The 27,527-nt window shown below is 40.3% G+C and overlaps 2 protein-coding genes across 3 annotated transcripts; one reads left to right on the top strand and one right to left on the bottom strand.

The window, feature by feature from the left end:
• Positions 1-1,024: 1,024 nt before the first annotated feature.
• On the top strand, positions 1,025-27,279 carry LOC109406685 (uncharacterized). The gene is made up of 3 exons (XM_029858925.2): positions 1,025-1,313; positions 26,898-27,067; positions 27,131-27,279. Exons 1-3 carry the CDS (start codon positions 1,171-1,173, stop codon positions 27,199-27,201), a joined length of 384 nt encoding a protein of 127 aa, XP_029714785.1. The 5' UTR covers positions 1,025-1,170; the 3' UTR covers positions 27,202-27,279.
• LOC109622389 (endocuticle structural glycoprotein SgAbd-2) lies at positions 12,558-13,944 on the bottom strand. Of its 2 annotated transcripts, XR_009999494.1 has the most exons (4): positions 13,464-13,944; positions 13,190-13,363; positions 12,962-13,126; positions 12,564-12,894 (listed from the first exon to the last, which is right to left on the bottom strand). XR_009999494.1 is itself a non-coding variant. In XM_029858857.2 (3 exons), exons 1-3 carry the CDS (start codon positions 13,336-13,338, stop codon positions 12,801-12,803), a joined length of 408 nt encoding a protein of 135 aa, XP_029714717.1. In that variant the 5' UTR covers positions 13,339-13,453; the 3' UTR covers positions 12,558-12,800. The 2 variants fall into 2 exon arrangements, 1 of the variants encoding a protein (XP_029714717.1); XM_029858857.2 differs by lacking the exon at positions 13,464-13,944 and having other exon boundaries at positions 12,558-12,894; positions 13,190-13,453.
• Positions 27,280-27,527: the final 248 nt, after the last annotated feature.

The following is a 27,527-nucleotide window of genomic DNA, read 5'->3' as shown; positions in this document are numbered from 1 at the left end:
CACACATGTGGAGAGCGCACTGTTTTACCTCAAGGCTCGAGACAAGAACGCATATGAAGGCAAGTACAGAGGGCTCGTCCGTGAACAACGTATGATTGTTGGAGCATGATGCAAGCTTACGATCCCAAAAAACTAGAATTATTGTATGGGAGTGGGAGAATGAGGGAAGGCGTCTCAGTGTTCATTGCTTTGTGAATGTAGTTTATGGACAGCCCATAACGTGATGGCAACCATCGGAATCGGGAACCAGGAGAAACCAGTTCTCTCAAAGATGTTCACCGAGCATCTGCCGGAGACCAAATGAGAATGTTTCGCATTTATCATTACGTAGGATATTTGCATTTTCAATTCTCCCAAAAAACATGAATGAAAACAAGATGCAAAGCGTTGATGTAAGTCTATCCGCAATCGAAATCCTCCTACATAGTTCTCTGCTGTTTTGCCAGTCATTAGAATACGCGCACAAAAATTGTTTCGATTTGCTTCCACCTCACTGGTCGATCCCTGTTTCATTTGGAGCAGCAACAGAATGCGTCAATAATGATACAAATAAGTTGAGTTACAATGCACGAAAAATACAATTATTCATTCACTTTATAAAGGGATGGTCACGATGGTCACGAGTTTGGTCCCAGTTCCGATATTTGCAATTTTCGATCAGTTTTTTTTTTCTCTGAAAGCGGCAGACGCTGATCTTCTTCTGAGCCCATGGCTCTAATGGACCCAAATACTTGGATATCGGTCAATGGGAACTCGCAATGGACCCACAATCTGACCGGCAAAGGAATAACAGCCTCGTGCTCATCATTCTACTATGAGTAGAGTTAACAAGTAAGGTCAAAGTACAAAGTGTAAGTGCAGCTGTCAATTAGTTAAAGCAATTAAGAGCAACACAAAAACCTCCATGATTTATCCTAAAGTGGATGAAAATTTAAATTTTATACCACCGCAATCTGTAAGTTCGGAATTCACCCACTTTGGTGTACAACCGAGACGAAGCGCACGCAAGCGTCCACGGCTTCCCTGGGCCGGCTCCCCGGTAGTATCGATCGGGCGTGTTGTGGAAACGGGTGTAAACAACGGTTTGTGCTGCTCTTCGGTGTAGATAAGTGAGGACTCCAACACCTGGGAAGTGTTGTGCAGAGTGCACCGAAGAATTTATCCGAAATTATGAAAGTGGTGGCACTTTGTCTTTACATTTTGGTGATTGCGTGGGTGAAAGTAAGCTCTCGACCGACGACGAACGAAGAATATCAGAAGATTGAAATCGATTCGATCCTGAACGCAAAAGAAGGCAATGGAACGATCTATTTGTAAGTATGCTGCGTGTGGTTGATGTATCACAGCTTCAAGTTATGGCGTTTCGTCGGAGATTAATTGGGGTCTCGTAAAAGCTACCCGAAGAAGATGATGAATTGTGCGTCAAATACAAAACCAATCAATCGAATACCCTTCGTAGTCTCCACAGGGTTCCAATTAACATGATTTATTGGTAGCAACGATGATGAAACCATATCTTTATTAAATATTTGTTTAACAATCAACTCCAACATGAAACTAGACAAACAAACGCCGTAATGGCCACAAAATCGATAATTGATCATAAAGTTTGAGTTTTTTTATTGTGTTGAGAAATCGTGAGTGCAAACATCTTCAGTTGCATTATATGGTTAACAAATCTAAATATAAAATAACAGACATCTAGCACTACAAGTACTCTTCGATATAACGTACAAAACAGTTTTCTCTTGTGTACGTTATATGTACGTTATATCGAAGCAGAGAATTTAATATGTTTTATGCTAGTATTGATGTATTCGACGTGAAATTAATCCCAAATAATGATTTCGGTGAAATTCACAAAACCAATAATGAAAAACTTTTGTTTTGACGAAAATTAATTTCGTTTTTTTGTGCTTCGATATAACGTACATTTTGCTTCGATATAACGTCACTACATTTTTCCCCAAATTGCGCTTGTTCTGGGTAACAAGGCTAATGCTGCAACAAAACATTGATTTGAGTGATTTCATAGTTTATCTAAGGGTTATTCGTGGGAAAAATAAAAATTTTCAATGTTGTACGTTATATCGAAGCGAAATGTACGTTATATCGAATTCGCTATATCGAGGGTACGTTATATCGAAGAATACCTGTACTAACTTTCCAGTACATACTCCACATTTTATCAGTGAGTTATAATATCTTAGGTAATCATACGACCATCGCATCCAACCCACGATCGCATATGCTGTTGAATAGAATGCTGAAGTGAAGACAACACATGCGATTAAATGGAAGCAATTACGCATATGATCTCCACCTCAGCATTATATTCTACACTCTTAGAAAAAATCGTGTAAATTAAAGTTCTCTTGGATGCACATAAAAGGAGCGGCCCGTTTGACACAAATTTACGTCTTTTATCACAAATAAAGTCGAGCTAGCAATCGCTAAAACCGAATCGACAGATGAAACATATGAAAGTAAAATAATGAACTGGATTCGAACACTGGTCCGCTGATTGAAATGCACGTACTATACCTCCCCGCCATATCACCGCGTTGTAGGGCAAGCGATTAATGTAAAACTGTTTCTATCTACCTGTTCAGATCGGTTTGTTGACATCATGTGCTATCAACTCAAACTTACACGATAGATGTAAAATTCAGTCAAATTTGCCATTCAGTCATGAAATGTTTACGTACGTTGATGGTTTAAGTCACGTGTAAATTCCTATTTTTTTAAGAGTGTACATCTTATGCGACACCGTGTTGATTGGGACCCCCGCCGTTATGAGGTGACCCAGAAAGTATGGACGTTCAGTTAACAAATGTCTGGACCTGTTTGATAATTCTTCTTTCAGTTTTTGTTTTGACTAGGGTGCCTGTACCAGTTATCACACTATCTAAGAACAACTATTTCTACAAAAAATAAAAATAATATCGTCGAATGTCATTGATATGTCAAATGATTGATTAGTTTTCATACTTTACAGGAAAAATAAACACAGATAAAAATAATGAGATGTACATGTAAACTTAGTGCTATGGTGGTTTACATGATGTATCATGTAAATTTGCGTTATATGTCATGTAAACACACAGAGTCATGCTGAATTACATGACATATAATGTAAGTTTACATGATATTTTATTAATTTTACATGATATGTCATGTAAACTTCTGTGATATCCCACGCTCCAAATATGTGCATCATATGTCACAGAGTTTTACACTCCTTTTTCGATCTGTGTAGAAACTGGTCCAAAACTACTTTTAGTATTTATTACGGCGTGTGCCAATGATAGGAACCCTGTACCAGTTATGGACACATTTGTTCATTTGGGTTCCACTTCGCACTATTTACATACATGCATACCTTATGGGATTAGCCATAACTGGTACACTATGGCGAAATAGGGTGCAAGGAAGCCGAAAAATTAAGGAAAATGATTTATTTCTATCGTAATTTGAGCAAATTGTGAAATTTGAATGATTGCAATAATCTTTTGTGCACGTGATCTGTTGTTCACAAAATTTATCTTGTTGATTTGTATCATTAAAGGTTAAAAGTCGACTATGGCGAATTCGAGGTACTATAGCCATAACTGTTACACTGAGCCTATTTTTGCTTCGATTAGGTTCGAAAAATCAAACGTTCTTCGGTGCCGTAAGCGGGGGTCAAATTGATCATTCCCGGACTAAATTGTAAATCAGTGTTAGCAACTTCTACATACACGCCGTTATGATCATAAAGAGATTAGTGTGAACTTTTTAGTTTTTAAAAAAAAGTTAGTCTACACACTTAGAAATAATCCTGTAAAACTTCGTCACTTAGACACATATGCAAGCACACACTCTTAGAAAAAATCATGTAAATTTAAGTTCACTTGAATGCACATAAAAGGAGCGGCCCGTTTGACACAAATCTACGTCTTCTATCACAAATAAAGTCGAGCTAGCAATCGCTAGAGCCGAAGCGAGAGATAAAACATATGTAAGTAAAATAATGAACTGGATTCAAACTCTGGTCTGCTGATTGAGAGGCACGTACTATACCTCTCGACTGAATCACCGAGTTTTGAGACGAACGATAAATGTAAAACTGTTTCTACCTATCTGGTCAGATAGGTTTATTGATATCTTGTGCAACCAACGCGAACTTACATGATGGATGTAAAACTGAGTCAAATTTGCCCTTTCAGTCGTGAAATGTTTACGTACGTTGATGGTTTACGACACGTGTAAATTCCTATTTTTTTAGGAGTGCACAGAAAGAAATCATGAAAATTAAACAGCTCGTAATCGAAGGATCGACTGAAAATTAAAGCAGAAACTTGAAAATTACAGCCATTTGCTGTGCGATAATGCAGTTCGCTCAGTAATCAGCCAATCATGCGTATTGTTTACAGATTTTGAGACATTTTCGCTTGAAATTTACATGCAGTAACGTAAACGACCACGCTCAGTCGTCAACCAATCGGAATGTTTTTTTCGTCTGCCTCGCTGCGGGGACGGACGGCTCTCTCTCTCTGAGGCCAAAGCGGTACAACAGTTTGTTCGTATTTGGTGGAAGATGTTTGTCTTCGATTTGCCTTCACTTCAGCTTGGTGAGACAGCCTAGAGGGGTTAGGCGTGGACTCTCACTCAAAAGGTCTGAGATCGATTCTTGTGTTGAGATTTTTTAAAGATTCTTTGAGAAGTCGGTGCTATAATTTGAACTTTTCTCACCTTACAGCAGTGTGTGTAATTTTAAGATCACACTTAAATTTCTGCCGAACACGATGGAGGTCAATTTGTTACATTCAGTTCGTCAAAAATATACAGTTTTTGTTCGTACTGTGCAGCACATATGACGTAAATTTAAACGCCTTAGTGACGTAATTTTCTGTTACATTGAATTGAATATTTAGTCATATGGAACGTAAAAATGAACAATTCACAAATTGTTCACGTTGAACTCAATTTTACAAGAATGGCGTATAAATTTACATCCTATAAATTACATCATTAAATTGTTTACGTTCTGTGCAATAAATTTACGTCACGAGTAATTTTGATTTTTTCGTAGTGTGTAGCATTGCTTTTTAAGGGGTTTTTTATGTGTCTCTTACATAATCGAAAACGTTAATGCTAAACAAACGATTGCAACTAGGAGTACCTGTAAACAACCTTGGTTGATGTGATGTAAACTTACTGTTATGATGGTTTACATGATATATCATGTAAATTTCCATTATATGTCATGTAAACACTCAGAGTCATGCTGAATTACATGACATATAATGTAAGGTTACATGATATTTTATGTCATTTACATGATATGTCATGTAAACTTCTGTGATATACCACGCTCCAATCATGTGCATCATATGTCACACAATTTTACATTCTTTTTTCGATCTGTGAATGTAACAAATTGACCTCCATAAATTTCTGCCGAACTTTAAGTGTGATCTTAAAATTACACTGCTGTAAGGTGAGAAAAGTTCTTATTATAGCACCGACTTTTCAACGAATCTTTAAAAAATCTCAACACAAGAATCGAACTCAGATCTTTTGAGTGAGAGTCCACGCCTAAACCCTCTAGGCTGTCTCACCAAGCTGAAGTGAAGGCAAATCGAAGACAAACATCTTCCACCAAATACGAACAAACTGTTGTACCGCTTTGGCCTCAGAGAGAGAGCCGTCCCCGCAGCGAGGCAGACGAAAAAACATTCCGATTGGCTGACGACTGAGCACACTCTTAGAAAAAAAAACAATGTAAATTTAAAATCACTTGGATGCATATAAAAGGAGCGGCACGTTTGACACAAATTTACGTCTTCTATCACAACAAATAAAGTCGAGCTAGCAATCGCGAAGCGAGAGATAAAACATACGTAAGTAAAATAATGAACTGGATTCAAACTCTGATCCACTGATTCAGAGGCACGTACTATACCCCTTGGCTATATCACCGAGTTGTGAGACAAACGATAAATGTAAAACTGTTTCTACCTATCTGGTCAGATAAGTTTGTTGACATCTTGTGCAAGCAACTCGAACTTACAAATTTGCCATTCAGTCATGAAATGTTTACGTACATTGATGGTTTACGTCGCGTGTAAATTCCTATTTTTTAAGAGTGCATGGTTGTCCTCGTTTACGTTACTGCATTTAAATTTCAAGCGAAAATGTCTCAAAATCTGTAAACAATACGCATGATTGGTTGTGCAGACGATATCACGATAGTGGTAAGTGAGAAGCATGATGAAATACTATCAAACAGAATGTAACCAGCATCAAACTACACTATTGTCTTGTGCAAACGTCAGGGACTAAACGTCAATCCTAGGCCTGACAGTGAGTCACTGTTTAGTGACTTGTTCACTATTTTTGAGACAGTCACTATAACGTCCCTATTTTCAAGGCGTTTGAACTAACTTTTAATTATTTTCAACTATATTTATTGTTTTTGTCAATTATTATTTGGTCAGCAAGTAAAATCAACTGATTTAGAAAATTACTAGCATATGTATTTGCAGCATTCTTGAAGAAACTATTGGCGGCATATACTTTTTATGCTATTATGCTCAAGTTATTTGAGTTCTTCAATAACCCCCTTGATAATTCTACCCCGATTTCGCCGCTGTGTCTGTTGATGTTTCGCTCAAGTTAAACGTTATTTTATTGCTCCGATCACGAACTTATTACTACGTGAAATCCGCTTAAGTAATTAAATATTTGAGTTCCTAGTGCTTGATGCTCCTGTGCCCGACCCGTGTGTTGACAAATTGGGTGTCTGAACTGTTAAGGAGATCGGAATTATTGGAAAATTCAAAGTGATTTCGTTGAAGCCATTTGAGAGTAACAGTCAAGCGTAATGGATCATCAATGCAAGAAATGCGCCGCAGACATTGACACTTTTCATTGTCTGTACACTGTGTGCGAGGGGAAATAGCATAGCATATCATAGTATGAATACTTGCACACATCTTGGATGGATTGCTGATGTCGCTACTGTCTACAATGTCATAGACTCACTCAGTTCCACACACCTGGCCAAGTCCTTGCAAGCATTTATAAATCCTTTCATCAACTTAAAAAGAGCCCAGTACTGAAGCAGCTGGATGAAGGGATGTCGAAAATAGCGAATTTTCAACTTATCTTATATGTAGTTATATATAGACTGTTTCAGAAATTATAAATACACTAACGATTAACTGCCATTTCAATTTGAGCATAATATCCAAAAAAGTTTCTTCTAGATCTTATAGAAAACATGCTAACGAAGCAAATAATACCAATTTTGTTGATGTTTCTGGTAAAAGTTAAAAAATTGGGCTCCTTAAACTAGATGATTAAAATTTGAAGTTGCACAAAGTGGTCAAAAAATATAGCATAGTAGAAAAGAAAAAAAATCTCACAGATAAAATATTTAATTTTCAAACACAATAAAAATGACTGTATCGATAATAAAAGATATTCCTCCATTGGTAAGAGTAATTTTTACTGGAATATTTGATCAAGAACCGCCATTACGGGCCTTCTCAATACAAAATGTTTTGTTTCAAATTTCTCAACAACACCAGTAGCAACAAACGTTAAGGCTTTTACGGCATCATCAGCATCGGCAGCCATGTTGGATATGTGGCTCGAAATTTCAAATTGATAATTCTCTGCCACCAAAGCGAATATTCGTTTGAAAACGTACCATCCTATATGCTCACTTGCAGTGATTGCGATGATACTTTTTTAGCTGCGTTGCTGCAGAATTACCCGTTTTTTATCACTTCAAAAACGCGAGGCAAACAATCATTGAAAAGCAAAAAGCCAATGATTCGTTCTAAGACTCAGTGATGCATCATGACACATTAAGCAAACGAATGTCTTAATTACTGCTTACTGCATTCGTTTTTATGGTATGGCAAGCTTTGCCATCTGAAGGATCGAATGAGCTGAATAAGTTTGTTTAGATTAAATGCATTCAGGAAAGCTAAGAAACTGTGTGGTAGTTCTTATGTTCCGAAGAAAACCTTAAAAAATGAGAAACTTTATCTCCGAAAAAATGTTGTGGGAATGCCTTTATCGGTTTTTCCCAAATTTTGATCAAGGCATTACTTAGACAACTTGTTGAGAAAGCGAATGTGATGAAAATTTAGATAATTTTTGGTATTTAGTGATAAATTATGTTGAAATCATGAGAAAACACCTTTGTGCAAATGCAAATTTGAAAAATTAAGTTATTTGTTAGAGAACTCGACTGTTCTTTAAAATATCAAGACAATTGAAAGGAAATATAAAAATATGGAGTACAATATGCTATACTCTGAAACAAGTTGGTAAAAATCATTAGAACAGTTCATTTAATTGAATAAACAAAGTGTATTTATAATTTCTGAAACAGTCTATAACAATGTAGAGTACATAGAGTGTAATCAGAAAGACCTCACCTAGTTCCGCGTAATTCACTGGCTATGAGCGTTGCACCTGTATTGATCTGCTTGAAATCGTTCTAAATTATTTCTCCCGGATCCATCTCCGAAATCGAGAATGCAATCGATATGGAAACTGGATCGCCACATGACCCAGGTATACAACCCAGCGCTTCATTTTTTTCTATCTAGCAGACAACAGCACACAACACTCCATTACTACAGAAGCAAACGGGAATTGACGAAAGTTGTTCAGTTTCACGATGTACAATGCATTTTTTTAAATTTTCACAACCTTATAAAATGTCACGTTTTTTTACCGCAACGCGCTCACCACGGTCACACTTGATTCACTCCTACTGGGGCCCGATTCGGCGTCATACTGACGATACTTTCTGCAATAATTCTCAGTCGAATGATTTTTCACGGACACGAAAACTAGTAAAATTTACCGTTCAAACACATCAGTGATCCAACGTCTGTGAAAAAAGTTATATCCTAGGTAAAGTGAGGATAAACTTTTTTGTTGTTTTTCCAATACATGTAGGGGGGAGACTGAGGAGACTTGATCCCTGGGGAGACTTGTTCCCCCCATATTTGCTCGGAATCAAAAACATTTTTCTTCTAGCATATTTTTTCAAAACTACTCCTGGACAAACGACTGTGTTTTGGCTACAAGTGATTTCGATTGTACATTGCATTATTTTTTAACGGCTGATGGTTTGTTTTCAGTCCTTCAGAAATCTTTTAGACGATTCCGAAAAATCTCAATAACTTTTTGAAAATTGAACCAAATCGTGTCAAAATTTCACAGCACATAGTTAAAATAAAATACTTTCAAACTTATTTATCCAAATAAGGCTGTTGTTAACATTTTTAATTAATTCAGCTTAGTATACACAACAGTGACATGGAGAGACTTGATCCCTCGAGGGTTACACACACATTATACATGTGAAAAATAAAATTCTATTCGGAAGCCTCTATTTACTTGGAATTCTAGTCTATTCAACGATAAAATGTGTCAGACAATTATAACTTACAACCAATACACACCAATAAAAGGGGGATCAAGTCTCCCCATTTTGAAAATACGGCATATCCTTAAAAATTTAAGGAAATCTTACAATTTCAAACACTCCATATTCATCGAAAATACAAGAAAACTCGAAAAGAAAATGAATAGGAAGACTCTGGAATTATTTTCCCTTTAAATAAATCATGTGCTCAAAGGGGGATCAAGTGTCACCCATTTTTGAAAAATACATTAAAAATACATTATAAGACATGCCTCCATAAAAACACAGTTTTGAAAACCTAAACAATAATTTTAAGGCCTTATGTTGTGTATTAACTTGCAATAGATGTTTACCTGCCATTTTGTACGGAAATTGGTTCTAGTTTTGTGTTTTATCTTAAAGTTTCAGGTATATTAAGAAAAAGGGATCAAGTCTCACCAGTCTCCCCTAAAGAAATAATATCAATAATAAAATCTCAATGAACACCCTCACTTTGTCTCGGGTATAACTTTTTTCACAGCCGTCGGATCACTTCACGGTCTTCGACAAAGTTGTTTGGCATATAGTCACCTACAATAATACAAAATATTTTATTCATTGAACGCTTCCAGCGCCACCTAGCGGCAAAATTCGAAAACTTATATTTTCTGCATACATTTGGCCAAGTTTTCCCATACAAACTTCAAACGTTTTGAACGCCCTCTTAGGCTCAACCGATTTTGCTCAAATTTTGAACGTAGCTTCTGGGAGTCCAAAACAGTTGATTTAGGAGGTAAGACTTGGCATTTTTCGAAATTTTTGTTTTTCATATAAGTGTGAGCCACCCTAATGTACGTTAACCGGGAACTGCTCATTTCGACATTTTCTATAGAAGCTCAAGAAGATTCAATCAGAAGAATGTCAGTTTCGTGGGTTCACTACTGAAACTGTTTTGTGTTCTTTTTATACACTTAAACCTTGTTTTGCAGATTATTTTTATGCACCTTTTTTATGCGCTGCATAATAAGAGGGAGAACTGTTCAGAACCAATATTGTGATTTAGAAAATGTAATAAGGGGGTGGGAGGTGGAGAAAAGTAAGATTGCAGGTGCCTTTCAGGGAGGTACCAGGGATCTTTGAAGGGGCTCCCAGAAGGTTTCAAAAAAGTAAGTTTATAAAATGCAGTGAAATACCTCAGATATACTTTGAAACGACCCCATAATAGGTTCTTCTTAAAACCTCGATGAAACTCCGCTGAAAACCATTAAAAGCGCCCCTACCAAATGCACCTGAAATATCTTTGAACGCTTTCGAAACTTCCTTCAAATACCCGTAATCTCATTGAAACGCCAACGAAACCTGTCGGGCTTTAACGCTCTCGACGCATACTAAATAGACACCGGCAACGCATACGGTTCGGTGCCTAGGTATGCGGAGTATGAGAGTAAGTCTCGGTACTATAAAAACAATTCACTCTCGCTTGTATAATTAAAAGGCACAAACGCGAGCGTGTTGAGACGTTGGCATCTAAGCCGAAAGAGAAATGGAATTCTTTATTACACCAACGAACCTAACCTCAAAATGACTGATAACTCTCAGATCATTTTGACAGATGTAAAATGAGCAGGAAAAGGACGGCAACAAGATCGATAAAGTAGAATATATGATTCGTCTTTTTCGTGCATGTGCGTGGTCTGTCAAAATGACCTGAGAAGTGTCAAACATTTTCACGGCTAGCTTTGTTGATGTAATGAAGAATTGTTAAAATAGGAGTGTTCATGATGTGGGCTCGGAACTAGGCTCGGAATGAGTTTGGCTTTCTATTCCGAAAATCGTTACATGTTCTTTGGCTTAGTTGGTTATTACGCCGGCCTAGCGAAAACGAAATCGTGGATTCAAATCCCTCCAGAACTCGATTTTTTCACAATTTCATCACTCAATTTGATAGTTAATCAACATTCTGTGTCGTCTAAATTTAAAGTTTTGGTACGTTTCCACGAACCAGCAAATTGGTACCGGAGTCTTCCGGGATTACACCAGGTTTCTAGAAAGATGTGGCCTCTCAAACGAATCGTCGTGGGGGACACTTGGGGTCTGTCTCAATTAAAATTAATTTTCACATAAACTTGACAATTCGATAATTATTTCCTTAGTTGAACTGTCAAGTTAAGGTGTCCAACTGTCAAATTTAAGTTAAAGAGTATTGTGTTGTTTCGTGATGTGCATGCATCGCTCCTGATGGGGTGAGTAAATATTGCACCAAATCGATCGCGTTTGCCATTGTCTCGCGCGGAAATGAAAACAATAGATGCGCGGGCACGTGCGCGGGTGCTTGGTTTTGTGTTGTTTCTTGTTGTGAATGCATATGGTTTGGATCATTGATTTGTCCTTTGTCGCGTGCAGCTCATTCTTGTTTTTATTAATAGGGTGGAGTGGTGACCCGCGACAAAATTTCTTTTATTAGACATGTTTTCATAATATTATAGAAAAGTGGTCGATTGTGCGCGAAAGTTAGTGTTTATTGATCTATTGTCAGTTCACAGCACCAACCATAGGTGACTCCTAGACCTGACAATGTACCCTACCCTACTAACAACAACTCCTTCCCAAGACATTCGTGGATTCCGTTTCCTCATTGTTTTTTTGTTTCTCTTTTTGAATTGGCTTACATATGGCAACTCTTTTATCTTCTTTTTTTGAACCATCCGACTGTTAGGTTTGTTCAAGGTGGTTTCGTGTAATAACAATATGTACGACGACGTACCGTACTGTGAAGTTAGTTGAATTCAATGAACTTTCTACTTTAAGTTGCGCTACAGTCAAGCTACTTGTCCTAGTGACGATTCCCTTCAACATGCATTTCCTGAGAGAGGAAGATAACAGTGTGGTCAGCTTCCCAGGAAAGCCTTTCTAGCCCATGATTGTCTATAGCTTTATGAAAACCACGTATCACCGGTTCATCGATTGTAAGGCGGTATAAAACAGTATCGGCCTAACGACCGTACGAGCTATGAACAAACAAAACCTTCAAACTAACACCCTTGTTACGGAAAAGTCACAGGGGCGCAGGTTTTTGTTACGCAGAAGACACTGTGACTTACTTCTAACAAACAAATATTAACTTACTGAGAGTAAGTCACACTGACTTCTGTGCAACAAAAACCTACGCTGCCATGACTCTTTCGTGACATAACACACTTGGGCCCTTACTTTTTTACGAATTAGCATACCAACTGAGATATGATCCCAAAAAAAGCATATAATTTGACATTGTTCAGATTTTTTTGTGAAACTCAAGGACAAATGTAAAGGCTGGTGAATGGTGATGAATAGATAACCAATGTTTGATATTTCTATAATTAACTATTTATTTACATAACTGCTATCCAACTAATGATGCTAAAGTTTTTGGATCTATCCTGTTGCCAAGCGTTCCGACATCTTCGATATCTTCATCTTCATTCAATTTATGTTGTCTGAAAGCATACCAAACCAATCACATTTTTAACATTTTTTTCTTTCAATTTGTTCACCTAGATGTACCTGTAACCATTTTCATCAGCAATATATTTAAAGCTGATCAGCTTTCCATCTCGTAACTTGTACCCGAATTTTCCTGTAACAAACCACACTGGCACTTTGCTTTCATCCAGGAAAGTCTTAAAACGTCCTCGCTCGTATCGAAACTGGCCATCGCTCAATGAATATCTAAAACAAACAAAAACAACTTCAGCTCCGATCACTATCATTTACATTTGCATCAACACTCACGAAAACAAATAATGATCTCCATTATGCCTGTTGACAAACTTCTCAATGGATACTTCTTCGCCCGTTTTAACTTCATCGGCTGCTATCACACCAACGAACTCCGCGATAACCGGTACGATACAAACAATTGCGATTGGATTGAGCCACATGATCGTCCACCTTCAACAAGGAATCCTGCCAGAATGATTGTTTCGATTCACGTCAGACCAGTTTCAACTCTTGAGATTGCTGCATGATTGTGACAAAATACTTTAAAAAGCGGGTGGTAACTAACCTTATCGAAGTTCAAGAACAGTTCCATCGGGTAAATCTTCCATCTAAACCGAGAAGTCCCATATTAATATTAATCCACCAGTCATGGTTGCTCTTCGACTGCTAGAACCGGTTTACATATACGGAGACGCGAGACACGTGCGAATGGACGGGCCTCCAAGATTGGACTGATGCATGCTGTAGTGACGTCGAGAGACCATTCGGCAGCGGTGTGATCACGCGGATAAAAAATTAGTGTATCACATCGTTAAGATTTTAATGGACATAGTAAATTAGTGATGCCTGGAAAGAGAAGGTATGGGGGCTCTGTCAACCTCCACCCAAACATAAATCAACGCCACCCGATTTTTTTATGTTTGTGCTCCACAGTTGGACATATTTAGACATCATCGCAACATAAATCTAAGTTAATCTAATAAGGTTTATGAGGGTATTACCTAATATAGTTGATTTAGTTCATTTAGCTTTATACCATATATCGACAAAACTGTGTGAATACTCGCTAAATTAATTTTAAATATTTAAATGGCAATATCTAATTACTATTATGAAAGCTAAAGAAACATCATTTACGATCCCGAATATTTTCCTGATCAAAAGAAAATATACTCTCAAGTGAGAACAGTATTGAAATGTTATCAAATAACACAACTGTCGAACGGAGTGGATTCCAGTCGATTTCAATAATTCCGCAACTTTGATCCGTAATATTGACCCACCCACCAATTCTTCTCCGATTCCATCGTTCCATTCTGCTGGTAGATTTATGTGCCACTGCCAGTATTCGTTGTCGATAAAAAGGATTATTATCTGTAGGCGATCGATGAAGTTGCCAAAATTTGCATTCGTACGAAGGGGCTATCCAGTTGGGTATTTCCAAAAACCCAAAAGAAATTTTGAAATTTGAAATAAGCGAGATAAAGTCGGAAATAACCGGGTATTTCCACGCAAGGGGAATAATCCTGATCATTGGCACTTCATGGAAGATTAGTTATACATTTATTTATTTATTTATTTATTTCGTCAACCGTTTGTAGACTACATACATACATAATTTGTTCTATATTCTATTGTATCGTACAGAGATGAAATATTGTTTTAACTTTACGCGAGACATGGTCAAGTCGATAGATTCGTAATGCTTATTGTAAATTAACATCATTCTATTGATTGGGCTGAATTTCGCATAATTTGTACGATGATGACTGATCGCAAATATGTTTCGATTTCTTAATTGTCGAGTCGGAGTATAAAAATTTAAACAGAATAGCAGATTGCTGCAATCTACACGTTGCGAAACAATGTCATTTACAAATGTTATCATAGCATATTCACGACGTTCCTTTATAGTTTGTATGTTTATTAGCATACAACGTGATTCATAAGAAGGAAGTGGAAAAGTTGTCCATCTCAGTTTACGTAGAGCAAATAGCAAAAATTTCTTCTGCACCGATTCTATGCGTTCTTCATGAGTTTTCATAAATGGGGACCAAACAATACTACAATATTCAAGAATCGATCTCACATAAGAAATGTACAATGTTTTGATAGTGTATGGATCGTTAAAGTTGATACTAAATCGCTTTATGAACCCCAGCATGCTGGTAGCTTTATGAATTATTGTATTGTAATGATCGATAAAACTCATTTTAGTATCTAAGATCACACCTAAGTCTCTAACTCTTTCACATCGTTCAACGATTAGGGGATCCCCTAAGGTCACACTAGTTATATGCTGGTTCCTTTTTCTACTGAAGGTGATAGAATTACATTTTTTAACGTTTAACTGAAGCAAACTTTTATTACACCATATGTAGAACAAACGTATTTCGTTTAGATATATACTAGTGTCTTCTTCACTTTTGATTTCCATGAAAATCTTCATATCATCTGCATAAATTAATATCTTTGAATGCTTGAATATATAATATGCGTCGTTGACATATAAAATGAAAAGAAGAGGACCTAAATGTGAACCCTGGGGGACACCAGACGTTACATTAACGGGTTGAGATTTGCTACCTTCGAAACGTACTGTTTGTTGTCTATTTGTTAAATATGATTGAGACGACACACGAGTGGTACAATGCTTTACGTGACATGATATTGTGCATAATCCGCCGTATCATGATCATGCTGCGAGTGAACAACAGTATTTCACACTTATAACAATATTTTACTCCAAAAATAATGAATTTATGAAATGAGGATACAGTGTTGATTCTGAGAATTGTATCGAAATCCACATCAGCGTTAATGTCGTTTTGGTGGTCACCAGGGAACCCAAGTACACGAATTCTTCATTCAGTTCCATCACCGTCGATACAGATTCGGGTCGATGGGCAGGTTAAATCTTTCATAGAGCCCTTTGCTATCGTGTGCTTTGTCTTCGACACATTACTGACTAATCCGATTCGGTTGACATCATTCTTTAGTCGGATGCACGTTTGTTCCACCGTCTTTAATTTGCAAGCTATAATAACAATATCATCGGCAAACCAATCAGCATCAGAACGAACTTCGTAAAAATCGTATCACTCGTCGTTTATCCTCGCTCTCCTTATCACAGGGCAATGTTAATCAGGAAGCACGAAAGACCACCATCTTGCCGTAATCCTCTACGAGATTCGAAGGGACTCGAGAGTGTCGCTGATACTCGAACTACGCACATCACGCGATCCATCGTCGCCTCGATCAATCGTGTCAGCTCATCCGGGAATCCGTATTCCTGGATAATCTGCCATATCTGATCTAGATCGACTGTGTCATATTCCGATTTAAGATCGATGAACAAATTATGCGTGGGACCATTTTATTCGCAGCATTTCTGCAACATCTGGTGAATGGTGAACCTCTTATCCGTTGTAGCGTGTTCACCCATGAATCCAGCCTTTTTTTCCTTCTAAACCATAGGGGGATAATCTGCTCAACAGACACCCTAACAGAAGGTTAGGGTAGTGTAGGTCTGAGGCCGTCTTCTACAACAAAAGTAAAAGCCAGGACTACTCTCTCCTCGTAAACCATTCCTATGGTCGCCAAACCCTACGTCTCTCCGGAACCACCAAGAAGGTATTGCTTCAGAAAGGGGCTAGTGCACATCGCACCCTCAAGGTTAGCTGCGTAGCCTAGCAGCAACGAACATCGATGACTCGCTCTGGAGAGTCCATCACGGTAACATGCTGGCGCTTAGCCAGTTTCCCGAGTGGTCCTCATCACTCCCTTTGTCCTCGGAAGGCGGGCAGGGTCAACCCCGCCCGCGGCCAACTGCTTGGCAGACATCAAAAACTGATGCCCCCGTGCAACCCGATCTGAGGGGTCCCCACCTGCCCCGACCCTTGCCGGGGACCCCTTTCCAACCGCGGGCTCGGATCCAACCCAATAGACCGACGCCACGACAGCACCGCTACCGGGACTTCCTCTCCGCAGCCACTTAATCGCTGTAAGGGTCGATCTCGACCGCAGGGCACCGGTATGACCTACGAAGCCGACTCCGAACCCCTGGATCACCTCTTGTACTGCATCTGGACTAGCCACTCTCCGAGTCCACGCACCACTTCCTCTGTAGCTCCCAGACGATATGGGTGATAGCCGTTGAAATGGCGTTCCAGCCAAACTCATCCCTACACATCCTCTGGACCAAGTTGTCCGGGTTTGTGTCCTTCACGCATGTGGCAAGCATGCGGTCACGCATTGTGCGACAACGCGGGCACACGAACAAAACGTGTTTCGCCGTTTCCTCTAAGCCATTGCACACTGGGCATTCGGGAGAATCCGCATGCCCGAAACGATGTAGATACTGTCGGAAGCAACCATGATCTGTAAGGATCTGTGTCAGGTGGAATGTAACTTCCCCATGGCGCCTATTAACGCAACTATCTACCCTCGGTATCAACCTATGGGTCCACCTTCCTTTGGTGGAACTGTCCCACGCGCGCTGCCATTTGACCATAGAGGCCGTCCTGGCAGTCCTGCGTATGCCTCTTGTGCCGCGCATTTCGAAGCCCTCCATGTCCTCACTGATAAGAATGCTGATAGGCACTATACCAGTAATGACGCAGAGAGCGTCGTGTGGCACGGTACGGTACGCGCTCGCAATCCTCAGGCACATAAGCTGTAAGTACTTTCCAGCTACCATCGGTAGCATTCAGTACTTAGCGCGGTGACCCACGCCTGCCGGGCCGCAATACCTAAGTATGGACGTAGCAACGCTAGCCAGAAGCTTGCGCTTACTGGCGTACATTGCAGAGCTATTGGACATCATCCGGGACAGTGCCGCAATAGCTGTGGTGGCTCTTTTACAGGCTTAATCGACGTGGCTACCGAAGGTAAGCTTATCGTCGATCATCACGGCCCAGGCATTAAAGTCACCCGCTATTACCACCTGCCTTCGCCCTGTTAGCACGGTCGTTATGCGGTCCAGCATATGCGTGAACTGCTCGATCGGCCACCGAGGAGGCGCATAACAGCTACAGAAGAAGTCCCCGTTACTTTGGCGAACACGAAGCCCTCATAGGTAGTAGACACCAACTCCTGGGCGGGGTATTTACCCATCGTGCATATCGCCGCCATTTTTCTGGACCCATCGGCGACCCAGTTGCCGTTTCCGGCGGGTACTCGGTATGGGTCCGATATGATGGCGATATCCGTCTCCCACTCAGAAACCGCCTGAAAAAGCAGTTGCTGAGCCGCATCACAGTGGTTCAGGTTCGGCTGCGTTACCTGCACTGTGATTTGTTGTTCACTGCGGCTTTCTTGAAGGCCGGGCACCTTGGACCACCCATCGGATGTCTGTTGTTCGTGGATTTTCCGGTACAGATCATGCAGATGGGTGGATTCGTGCAGCTTTGGGCCTTATGACCTTCAGCGCCGCATCGCCTGCACAGTTTGCGCCTGTCGGGGCCTTTACAGTCCCACGACTTGTGTCCTGGTTCCAGACACCTGAAGCAAACCTCTGGTGGCTCGTGGAATGTCAGGTGACATACACACCAACCCACCTTTATGCTCCCTACTTTAACGGACTTTTTGACGTCCGCCACAGGTAGCTGAACCAAAGCTATCTGTGTCCCTGCTGGCCTTTTCCGTAGCTTAACGGCTGCGGCGGCCACCTGCACATCGCACTGTTGCCGCAGTGCCGTGACGAGCTCTTCCACTTCGGTGATCTCATCAATGTCCTTGACCTTCAGAGTCGCCTCATGTATCAGAGCCCTCACCTGCACACCCTCACCAAGGACCTCTTCTGTCAGCCTCTTATAGGCGGCGCCCTTGTGCTCCTTCTGGCGCTTCAGCTCCAGGATCATCTCGCCCGTACGAGTACGTCTAATACTGCGTACGTCGGCTCCAAGACCCTCAAGCTTGGCGTCGCTTCGCATCATCTTCAAGACGTTCGAGTACTTGGACTGTTCCGTCTTGATGACGATCGCGTCGCCATTCTCGCGCTTGGCATCTGCCCTCCTACGCCTTGGCTAAGCGTCCTGCGCTACTACCTGCGGATTCGCATTCTTCTTCCTCTACCGCTCTACCTTCGTCCAAGGGGGGTCCTCCCCTTGGATCGCTCTACTCTGTGGCTGTTGAGGGCCTACCAGCGGTCGCAACCCCTTGTTCCCATCGTTCCGGGACAGGCCAGCCTTTTCAGGCCCACCCTTCCCAGCTTTCCAGGAACCCTGGCTGGGGCCCGACCTTCCGGCATTATTACCGACTTTCGGAGTAATGATTCACCTGGCCTTGCGGGCACCGCCAGACAGCTCCTCGCCTGACGGTTGCCTCGCCCGCTTCTGCGATTGCTTGCCCCGTTTGTCGCGAGCAGTCGCTTCCGCCTTATTCGGACTTCCTGCGAAGGAGAAGGCCTCCGTTTGGGTAAACTTCAGCACTTTCTCATTTGCAGGCTCCGCTGCTGCAGCAGTCAGCAACGCGAATACCGCGTGCTCCTGCTTGGCATCGTCGATCGACGCCCTAAGTCGAAGCAAGGCCGTTTTCAGGTCCTTGCTTATGTTCGACTTAGTGATGATGATGATGATGATGATGAAAGTGTACCCACCATCAGCGCAAGGATTACCTATGGCTGCAGAATCATTCCCGAAGGGCATGATCTACCTGATGGTTTGTTGTAGCAGGGTGAGTTAAAATCCCTGAATTCCTTCGGTAGTCAACATTAAGTTGCTAGCTCATGACAAAAGACTGGCTACTCCACGAACTTAAGTCCGGGCATCAGTTCATTTAACTCCCTTAGGCTACCCAACCCCCAACGCCACCCCCCCCCCTTTGGGTGTGTGAACCCCGCAATATAAAAATCAAAATTATATAATATAATACATAATAAATAATACATAATCAATGGATGGTAAAGTAGGATAGATCGTGGCGAGCCCATAAGTACAGTAATTCACGCAAAACCTGTGGAATTAAGAGTATCTTTTTCTAGTGGTATGGTCCAACTGGGCTTACAATAAAATTTGAAGCACTCTTTGTCTCTCGTCTGGTTTGTAAGAGTAGAAGTGCGTCAAATACATTACAACTGTTGGCGTTGAAAAATCCATCTACTAGTACGTTATGATGTCCTCTCTCCCAACTCTGGCGGAAAATCCACTCCATTATCCACTCCATCATCTGGTGCGCAATACTGACTGCATGTAGTTACATAAAGTTACATATATTGTTAATATCGTAATTAATTATGATGAAAAATGATATCGAAGTATGCTATAACCAAAGTAAAGTAAAAATGAAAGTAAAAATAAAATATCATATAACAAAACATTATGTAACGACATGAAATAAGGCAGCAGTTTATCTGAATGACTATTATTTGCTGAGACATATCATGACGTAGTTATGTCCATTATCGGTCTGCCATACAACTTCTTCAAACTGTAATGAAATTTATAGTTAGGTGATATGTATACCAAATTACAACAATATTTGGTTGTTCAATAATGACTTCTGGTATACAGCAACAAAGATACCCGTTCACAACAGTAGAATTTATTATTATTAACCCGGGAGCGGTCGCGTCGTGTACTGAGTACTCGCACCATGAAAAAAGCTCGCTTGTGGTACATACCCAAGTAACACACTTGTCACCGAAGAGTCACGGCGGCGCAGGATTTTGTTGCGCAGAAGTCACTGTGACTTACTTCTAGCAAGTAACTATTTATTTGTTAGAAGTAAGTCACGGTGACTTCTGCGCAACAAAAACCTGCGCCGCCGTGACTCTTCGGTGACAAGTGTGTTACTTGGGTAGCGTGTGTGCGGTGTTGATGAGGGTAACCGAAGACGCGACTGCTCGAGGGTTAAATATAATACTTAGAAAAAAAATGGTATGATCAATAAATAATAATATTTTTGAAATATGTGTATTGTAATGAAGTAAAATATTTGCCACTCCGTCGTACAGTTACAACTTCAATGATCCCTTGATACATCCTCCCAACCCCATATAGTTATATAGTCAATAGTATAAATTATTATGATGAAATTCTATGTGGATATATGGTATTATCAATGTAATGGAATTATGAAATATAATGCAATGAACTTTAATGTAGCGATCTGAAATAAGGCATCAATTTGTAGGTAATTTGAATAAGTATTATTTGATGATAAGTAGGGTAAAGAATTGTTATAGTAATAAAATGTCAACGCGAAAGCTGAAATATAATCAACTAGCTGTCCCGGCAAACTCTGTCTTGCCAATCTTGTGGTGGTTTGACAGCTTTTGAGCTAATTTAAGCACCGCACTCTAGATTGGTTTCAATTCGATCGTGCTGATTTCCTTCCCAAATCATAAAAAATCCGCATTTTGTCTATTTTCTTACATTTTTGGTTCATTTTCCTAACTTTTTTTTACATATATAAACACAGCCACCACGAATACGAACCGAACCGTGCGAGAGTCATGCTGATCGGTTCATCCGTTCTTGAGTTTTGTTGCCTCAAAGGAACTTCAAACTCATTTTTATATATATAGATAATGCAACATACTTTAAATGAATATATGTAGTATCAGGGAAGAAAAGGTAATAACATAAACATAACGCAGCATAATGGTCCAAAAAGGGGTGTGGCTGCTCCTTAAATATACCTGTGGGATTAGGAGAATCTTCTTCCAGATGTATTTTTTTTATCTGTATTAACGAGATTTTTAGCCCTAGGCTAGTTCATCTCGGGACCCACTTCCCTTCCGAAGGAAGAACTCACTTTTAGCAAGTTTGTCGGGAGTGGGATTTGATCCCAGGTCCTCGACGTGATAGTCTAGAACTCTAACCATCACACCAGGTCCGCTCCTTCCAGATGTATAATTCAACAGGGCGAATAATAATATCTGCAGCACTGGGTATAATTTATACGGGATGGTTTGTAAGAGTTAGTAAGAGTTTGGGAATCCATCTACAAGTATGAAAAGAAAAGTCTCTGGAAGGCAGTTCGTTTCATCCTCCGGATGTTAGTCCAATAATGCAATTGTCCTATGTGCCTGTCTTGGGTCATATAGATCCCAACATCTTACTAGCGTTAATTATGATGGAATATATTATTAAAATATGTTATAAACAAATTAATATGCTATACATAAATATGGAAAATCATTGATCAAACAAAGCTGAATAGAGAACTTAAATGTAAAGAAAAGCGTCCACAGTAAATCAAGCCTTACAATGATCAACAAGAATTCATAAATCAAAACACATAAATTTGAACCTTGAACAGTTGTTAGGGGAAAAAATTTAAGAATACTTGATAAAGCTGCACAGTAGGTTGATTTTTTTCTTAACTTGTCCTAACATGAATTCTCAGTTGTTTAAGAGAGATTCTTAAGTGTGAACTTGAAAGCCTTACTAGAAAAACGTACTTCCTGAACTGTTAAATCGAAACGCCACGTATACCATACGCAGTATACTCCGTTCGCAACAGTTTCGTGGTCGTAGCATAGCTCGGTTGTAACAGTATTATATAGGCGTAAATTATCTTCTAAAACTAAACTAAACTAAACATAGAATGCAATCTGCATACAGGAAGAGACCAACAAGGAATAGATTCACCGGATAATCATGTTCAGTTAGTTCTCCAAAGCGCCACTCAAGCTATTACTAAATGTTCACTCGTTCACATCACTCGCTCGGTCTCTTACACACACTGATGCACGTTGGGCAGTCGCATTCGCTAACTCCAGAAAAGAAAACTCGTTCGACTACGGTACCCGGGACGAAAGGCTATTACACACCAGGAATCATTCATTTTTCATAAGACCGGTCATAAAAGGATCTTCATCCAACCACCAATAACGACGCTCGAACCGGCGAACCAAATTCACCCGGCCCAAGGAACCCAACATCCGAGCCCACCTCCAAGGGGCTGTCCATTAATTACGTAATGGTTTATGGGGGGAGGGGGGGTTTGGAAAATCTTAGGCGCCTTACAAAAATATTTAGAGTTTCATACAAAAAATCTTACAAGAGGGGGTGGGGGTGTCGAAAAATCGGAAAAATTGCCTTACGTAATAAATGGACAGCCCCCAATAAGAAAGTTCAAGATTCTGTTTGGAGATAGTCCCACTCCAAAGGTAAAGCTCCCGAGCCGAAAGAAGCAGTCCCGCAGAGGGTCAGTCCAAAATCCAATTATACGACATCCACCCCCAACAAATCTTGCGCACTTCACCTTGAAAGCACAATACACTTGCAGTCTATTCCCAAAAGTCCTGCAGACGGAGTAGCTGTCGCCTCCCTCACCACACGATAACAGAGTTCACTCCCTCCCATGTACGAACAAAACAGCCCTCCTCCCCCCCTATCAGTATCCAGAATACAGTTTCTTACCGATTTTGGCAACACGAGATGAATTTTATGTTGCCAAATTGGGGTGTTGCCAAAATCGGTAAAAAAAAAATGTGGATTATTTTCAACTTTTATGCGTCAATTTGGCTTATATTATAAATATGGACTATTCACAAGCTATAAAACGATCCCTGTAGGCGACGTTCAAAAATTACGTCATGATTTGTAAAATTGTCGATTTTGTAAAATTTAATGAATTTTGATTTTTTGAAGAAAAGTAAGGCTAAAATAACACTACATTTACAAATACAAACGATTTTTCGATAAAACTTTTTGGTCAAAATTTTTTGTTGCCAAAATCGGTAAAAAAATGTTGCCAAAATCGGGTGTTGCCAAAATCGGTAAGAAATTGTTAATGATTTTTAATGAAACTCAACGTACATATGTACAGATGGAAATATTATTAGTAAAATTGCGAAAAAATCCACAGCTCAGGTGAGATTTGAACTCACGACCCTTATACGCTAGACAAGTGCTTTTCCAACTAAGCTACCGAGCCAATTAATGACACGGCATTTTGGTTGGTACAAGGTAATTCCAATCTCATCGATCATGCTTCATCTTTCCCTTAAATTTCACCGCAAATATATCCATCTCTTATGTCTTGCCAAAAACGGGTGTTGCCAAAATCGGGAGTATACAAAAACGGGTGTTGCCAAAATCGGTAAGAAACTGTACAAATTCAAAAAGAAAGCAAATAATGATGCGAAGATGTAACGTTACCAAAAATATGACTAATAAATATACAAAAAAATTAACACTTAGCTGTTACGCTCCAAACAACGTAGACTTCACGGTTGAAATCTTGCACAATGCAACCCAATCACCAACACTTGAAATCCACCAACAACACTTCATCCAACTTCAAGACGATTTCTCCAAATTAGAACTCCAGAATCTTCCAACCAAACAAAACGGCAACTGAACCAGAGCAACCTAATGCAAACTTATACTCGTCCACGAAAATCAGTCGAATCGAAATCCTCGGAAAGAAATGTTTCTGAAAAAGAAGAAAATTTTTGACAAGCGCAAGAAAAACCGTTCAACTTGGTCAAGGCCTACTCCAAAACTGCTTATGTTCGACTTAGTGGACGCAAAGTCGATGATTTTGCCAAGCTGCTGCTCAGCCACCTCTATTGCGGACCGTCCTTTGGATTCTCGGTTCACGGCCCTCAACAACCACGCTTCGTCCATAACCTCCGGCGGCTGGCTTGCCGGGAAGTGGACTGGAGCTAGGATAGGATACGACAACTAGTCAGCCCTAGCCCTAGGACTGGAGCACCCACGCTTGAGCTGCATACGCAACTCGCAGCGCCTATCTCCTCACTTCTCCTTGTCGAAGATCTCATCAACCCGCTTCTTGCGAAGGGGTTGATCGCATGACTACTTCCACCTAAATTTTGATTTCTTGAATTTTTGCTCATTTTTTCATCCCGTGAGTCGCACGGGAAAGAATGTCCACCACGCCAGAGCCCCTTAACGCGGTAAGGGACAGCTTACTGTGGGGGATGCCCAGGTACCCCACAGGCTCCGTTAAAGATCGAGCATCTTTTTCACCCCCTCGATCACTCATTCCTCAGCACGGGTCGCTTGACACCTTGAATTGGGGTTAGTAGTCCTATTCTTAGCCGGCGACTACGCGGCTGACTCGCTAGTGGAGGGGGGGGGGGGGTTCATAAGGCCCCAGGACCATAGTCCTTGCTGCCCCAGGGGGTGTGTGGGGATGTTTCTTTGTACGTCAGTCAGTCAGAAAGCGTAGACGATAAAAAGTCAAAGAAAATCGTAGACGATCGAAGTCGATAAAGCTGTCAAGAAAGCTCCACTGAAAATACAGTGAGGTACAAACGAATCGACACAAGAGCACCATAGCGAACGCCATTACACTATGACTCCGAATATTAAACGTTTCCAGAAATCTAACAAGAAAACGTGCATCTAATCTTTGAGCAAGTTTAAATAAATAATCGAAACCGTCGGGTTCAAATACAATAACCGTTTTTGCAAAAGTTTAAAGGCTGCTAAGGCCGAAAACAGCCCCTCTGTCGGTTTAAGAAATGTATGGAAAAACAATCAGATTAGTCGACGCACCAAAATCCGAATTGCCAACACGAACGTGAAATCTGTGCTGCTCTATGCCAGTGAAACTTGGTGTGTATCAGCGGAGAAAACTCAACGGCTGCAGGTCTTCATCAATAGATGCCTGCGGTATATAATTCGTACATGGTGGCCTCACAATTGGGTCTCCAACGTGTAGCTCATCATCGATATCATTGAAAGCCGATAGCGACATAAATTCGAAGGCAAAAGCGTTAGATTGGAACCCAGCAGTACATCGCAACAGAGGCAGACCCAGAGGCTCAGGGTGGTGTAGCCTCAACAACGAAGTCAAGCAAGTCGATAGAAATTTTACCTGGCCACAGATCAAGGCAGATAGTTAGCAATCACCCAGAATCTTTCAATTCAACCCTCTGCACCACCATGGCTGCACAGGACTGATATAAGTAAATAAGAAACGCTCATTGAACACTAAGTTGGAGAGAGGCAGGCCAAGTGAAAAAGTAGAAGAAGAAGAAGAAGAAGAAGTAGAATAGAAGAAGAAGAAGGAGAATGGTGTGTGGATGAATCACGAGTTCTTTGCACTCTTCGGTGATCACAGGCAGTATCAAAGCGAGTATGTTAGCGTAATGTTGTTGGCGATGCTTTATCATAAATTAAAAAAATGGCAAATGGATGTACGTATGTATGTATGTAAGTTCGTAATATATATGTTTGATCCATACAGAAAAGCCGCTGTGGATATCAAACCCAATTGAAGGGCCAACTTTACTGATTAAAGTCATTGTACAATTAAAGTCATATTAGCGACACTAGACTTCGATTGACTACGGCTAGAACCACATTTTCCTGTTTACCTACAACTCTTCAAAGCGTGTTTCTTTATACACTTACAGTGGAACCGGTAAATAGTATCATTCCCGCATTTTTTTTCTGTAAAACAAACAAACAAGGCCTTTCCTTTCACGAATAAACGGGATTTTTTTCAACCAGTTATTCATGCTAATTCGAACCCTTCCTGTGCCGAGACATGTCACTCATTGACCATGAACTGCCCGAAAGCTACAAATTCAATCCACTTTCAAGAGCGCATGATATTTTTACGTCGCTGACCACCACAACACCACTTTACCACTGACTTGGACTGGCAGCAGCATCCATGGCAATTTTATGTGCTTCTTTTTGGCGACAACGTGCTAATAAACTTGTAAAGCAAATTAACCATGCCCCGCATACATTCCTTAGCTGCTAATTGGGGGCACGTACTTAAACTTCTACAGGCATCTTTTGGAAGGTTGGGACTGGTCAGTTTACTGGTTTGGTTTCAGTTTCGACCGAGTCAGCAGATATGTGCCATTCGGTCAAGGTAATTAGGGGTGAATGAACTTACTGCGAAACTCCAAGGTGATTTAATGGCTAGACTGAAATATACCTACTACTAATGACAGAAAATATAAATATTCTGAATACATTTATTAGTGGTATTTACTTAAAGAATACGCAAAAATAACAGTATAACAGAAGTATTCAACAATACATATTTTGCCATTTTACAGACATGTGCTCTCCGATGGGACGATGCTTCTGCGGAAGACCTATAGCAAAGTGGTGAATGGCTATGAAGTCAGGGTTGAAGAAGGGTCATACTCATTCATCGGTCCAGACAAGCTTCTCTACAAGACCACCTACATTGCAGACGAACGAGGCTATCGGGCAAAAACTTCATGTAAGTCATTAAAATGAAAATGAAATGACCACGAGCTGTGTACTAATTTCATCATTTTAACAGTTTCCAATGCAACCGCAACCTTTGTGGAAGATTCGATAGACCCCAAAGTACTCATTTCTCTTCTCGGTTAATAATGCATGCACCAATGAGACTGCAAAGACCTAAATTAAAATAAACCCTCAATTTCAAATAAATACAACAAAAAGAAATCCCTTTCACCTTTGATCCGATCACTCAACATCAACATCCGAAAAGCAGCGAACCCCTTCTAAATCAAAGATGAAAACATCCAACCGTAAGAACGAAACTGGACCAACCACATCAAGCTCAATTGACCCTATCTCTCCCGTCAGATACTACAAGAGATCAAGCTCGTTAGCCTGATCTCTTGACCAGCATCTACCCTCCATGAGAGGATAAGACATTGTACCTTTACAGAGCACATCCCAACAACAAT

The sequence above is a fragment of the Aedes albopictus genome, chromosome 3 (assembly GCF_035046485.1).
Source record: "Aedes albopictus strain Foshan chromosome 3, AalbF5, whole genome shotgun sequence".
Taxonomy (NCBI): domain Eukaryota; kingdom Metazoa; phylum Arthropoda; class Insecta; order Diptera; family Culicidae; genus Aedes; species Aedes albopictus.
The sequence above is the reverse complement of the archived record's forward strand: the minus strand, read 5'-3'. Positions and strand labels throughout refer to the sequence as shown.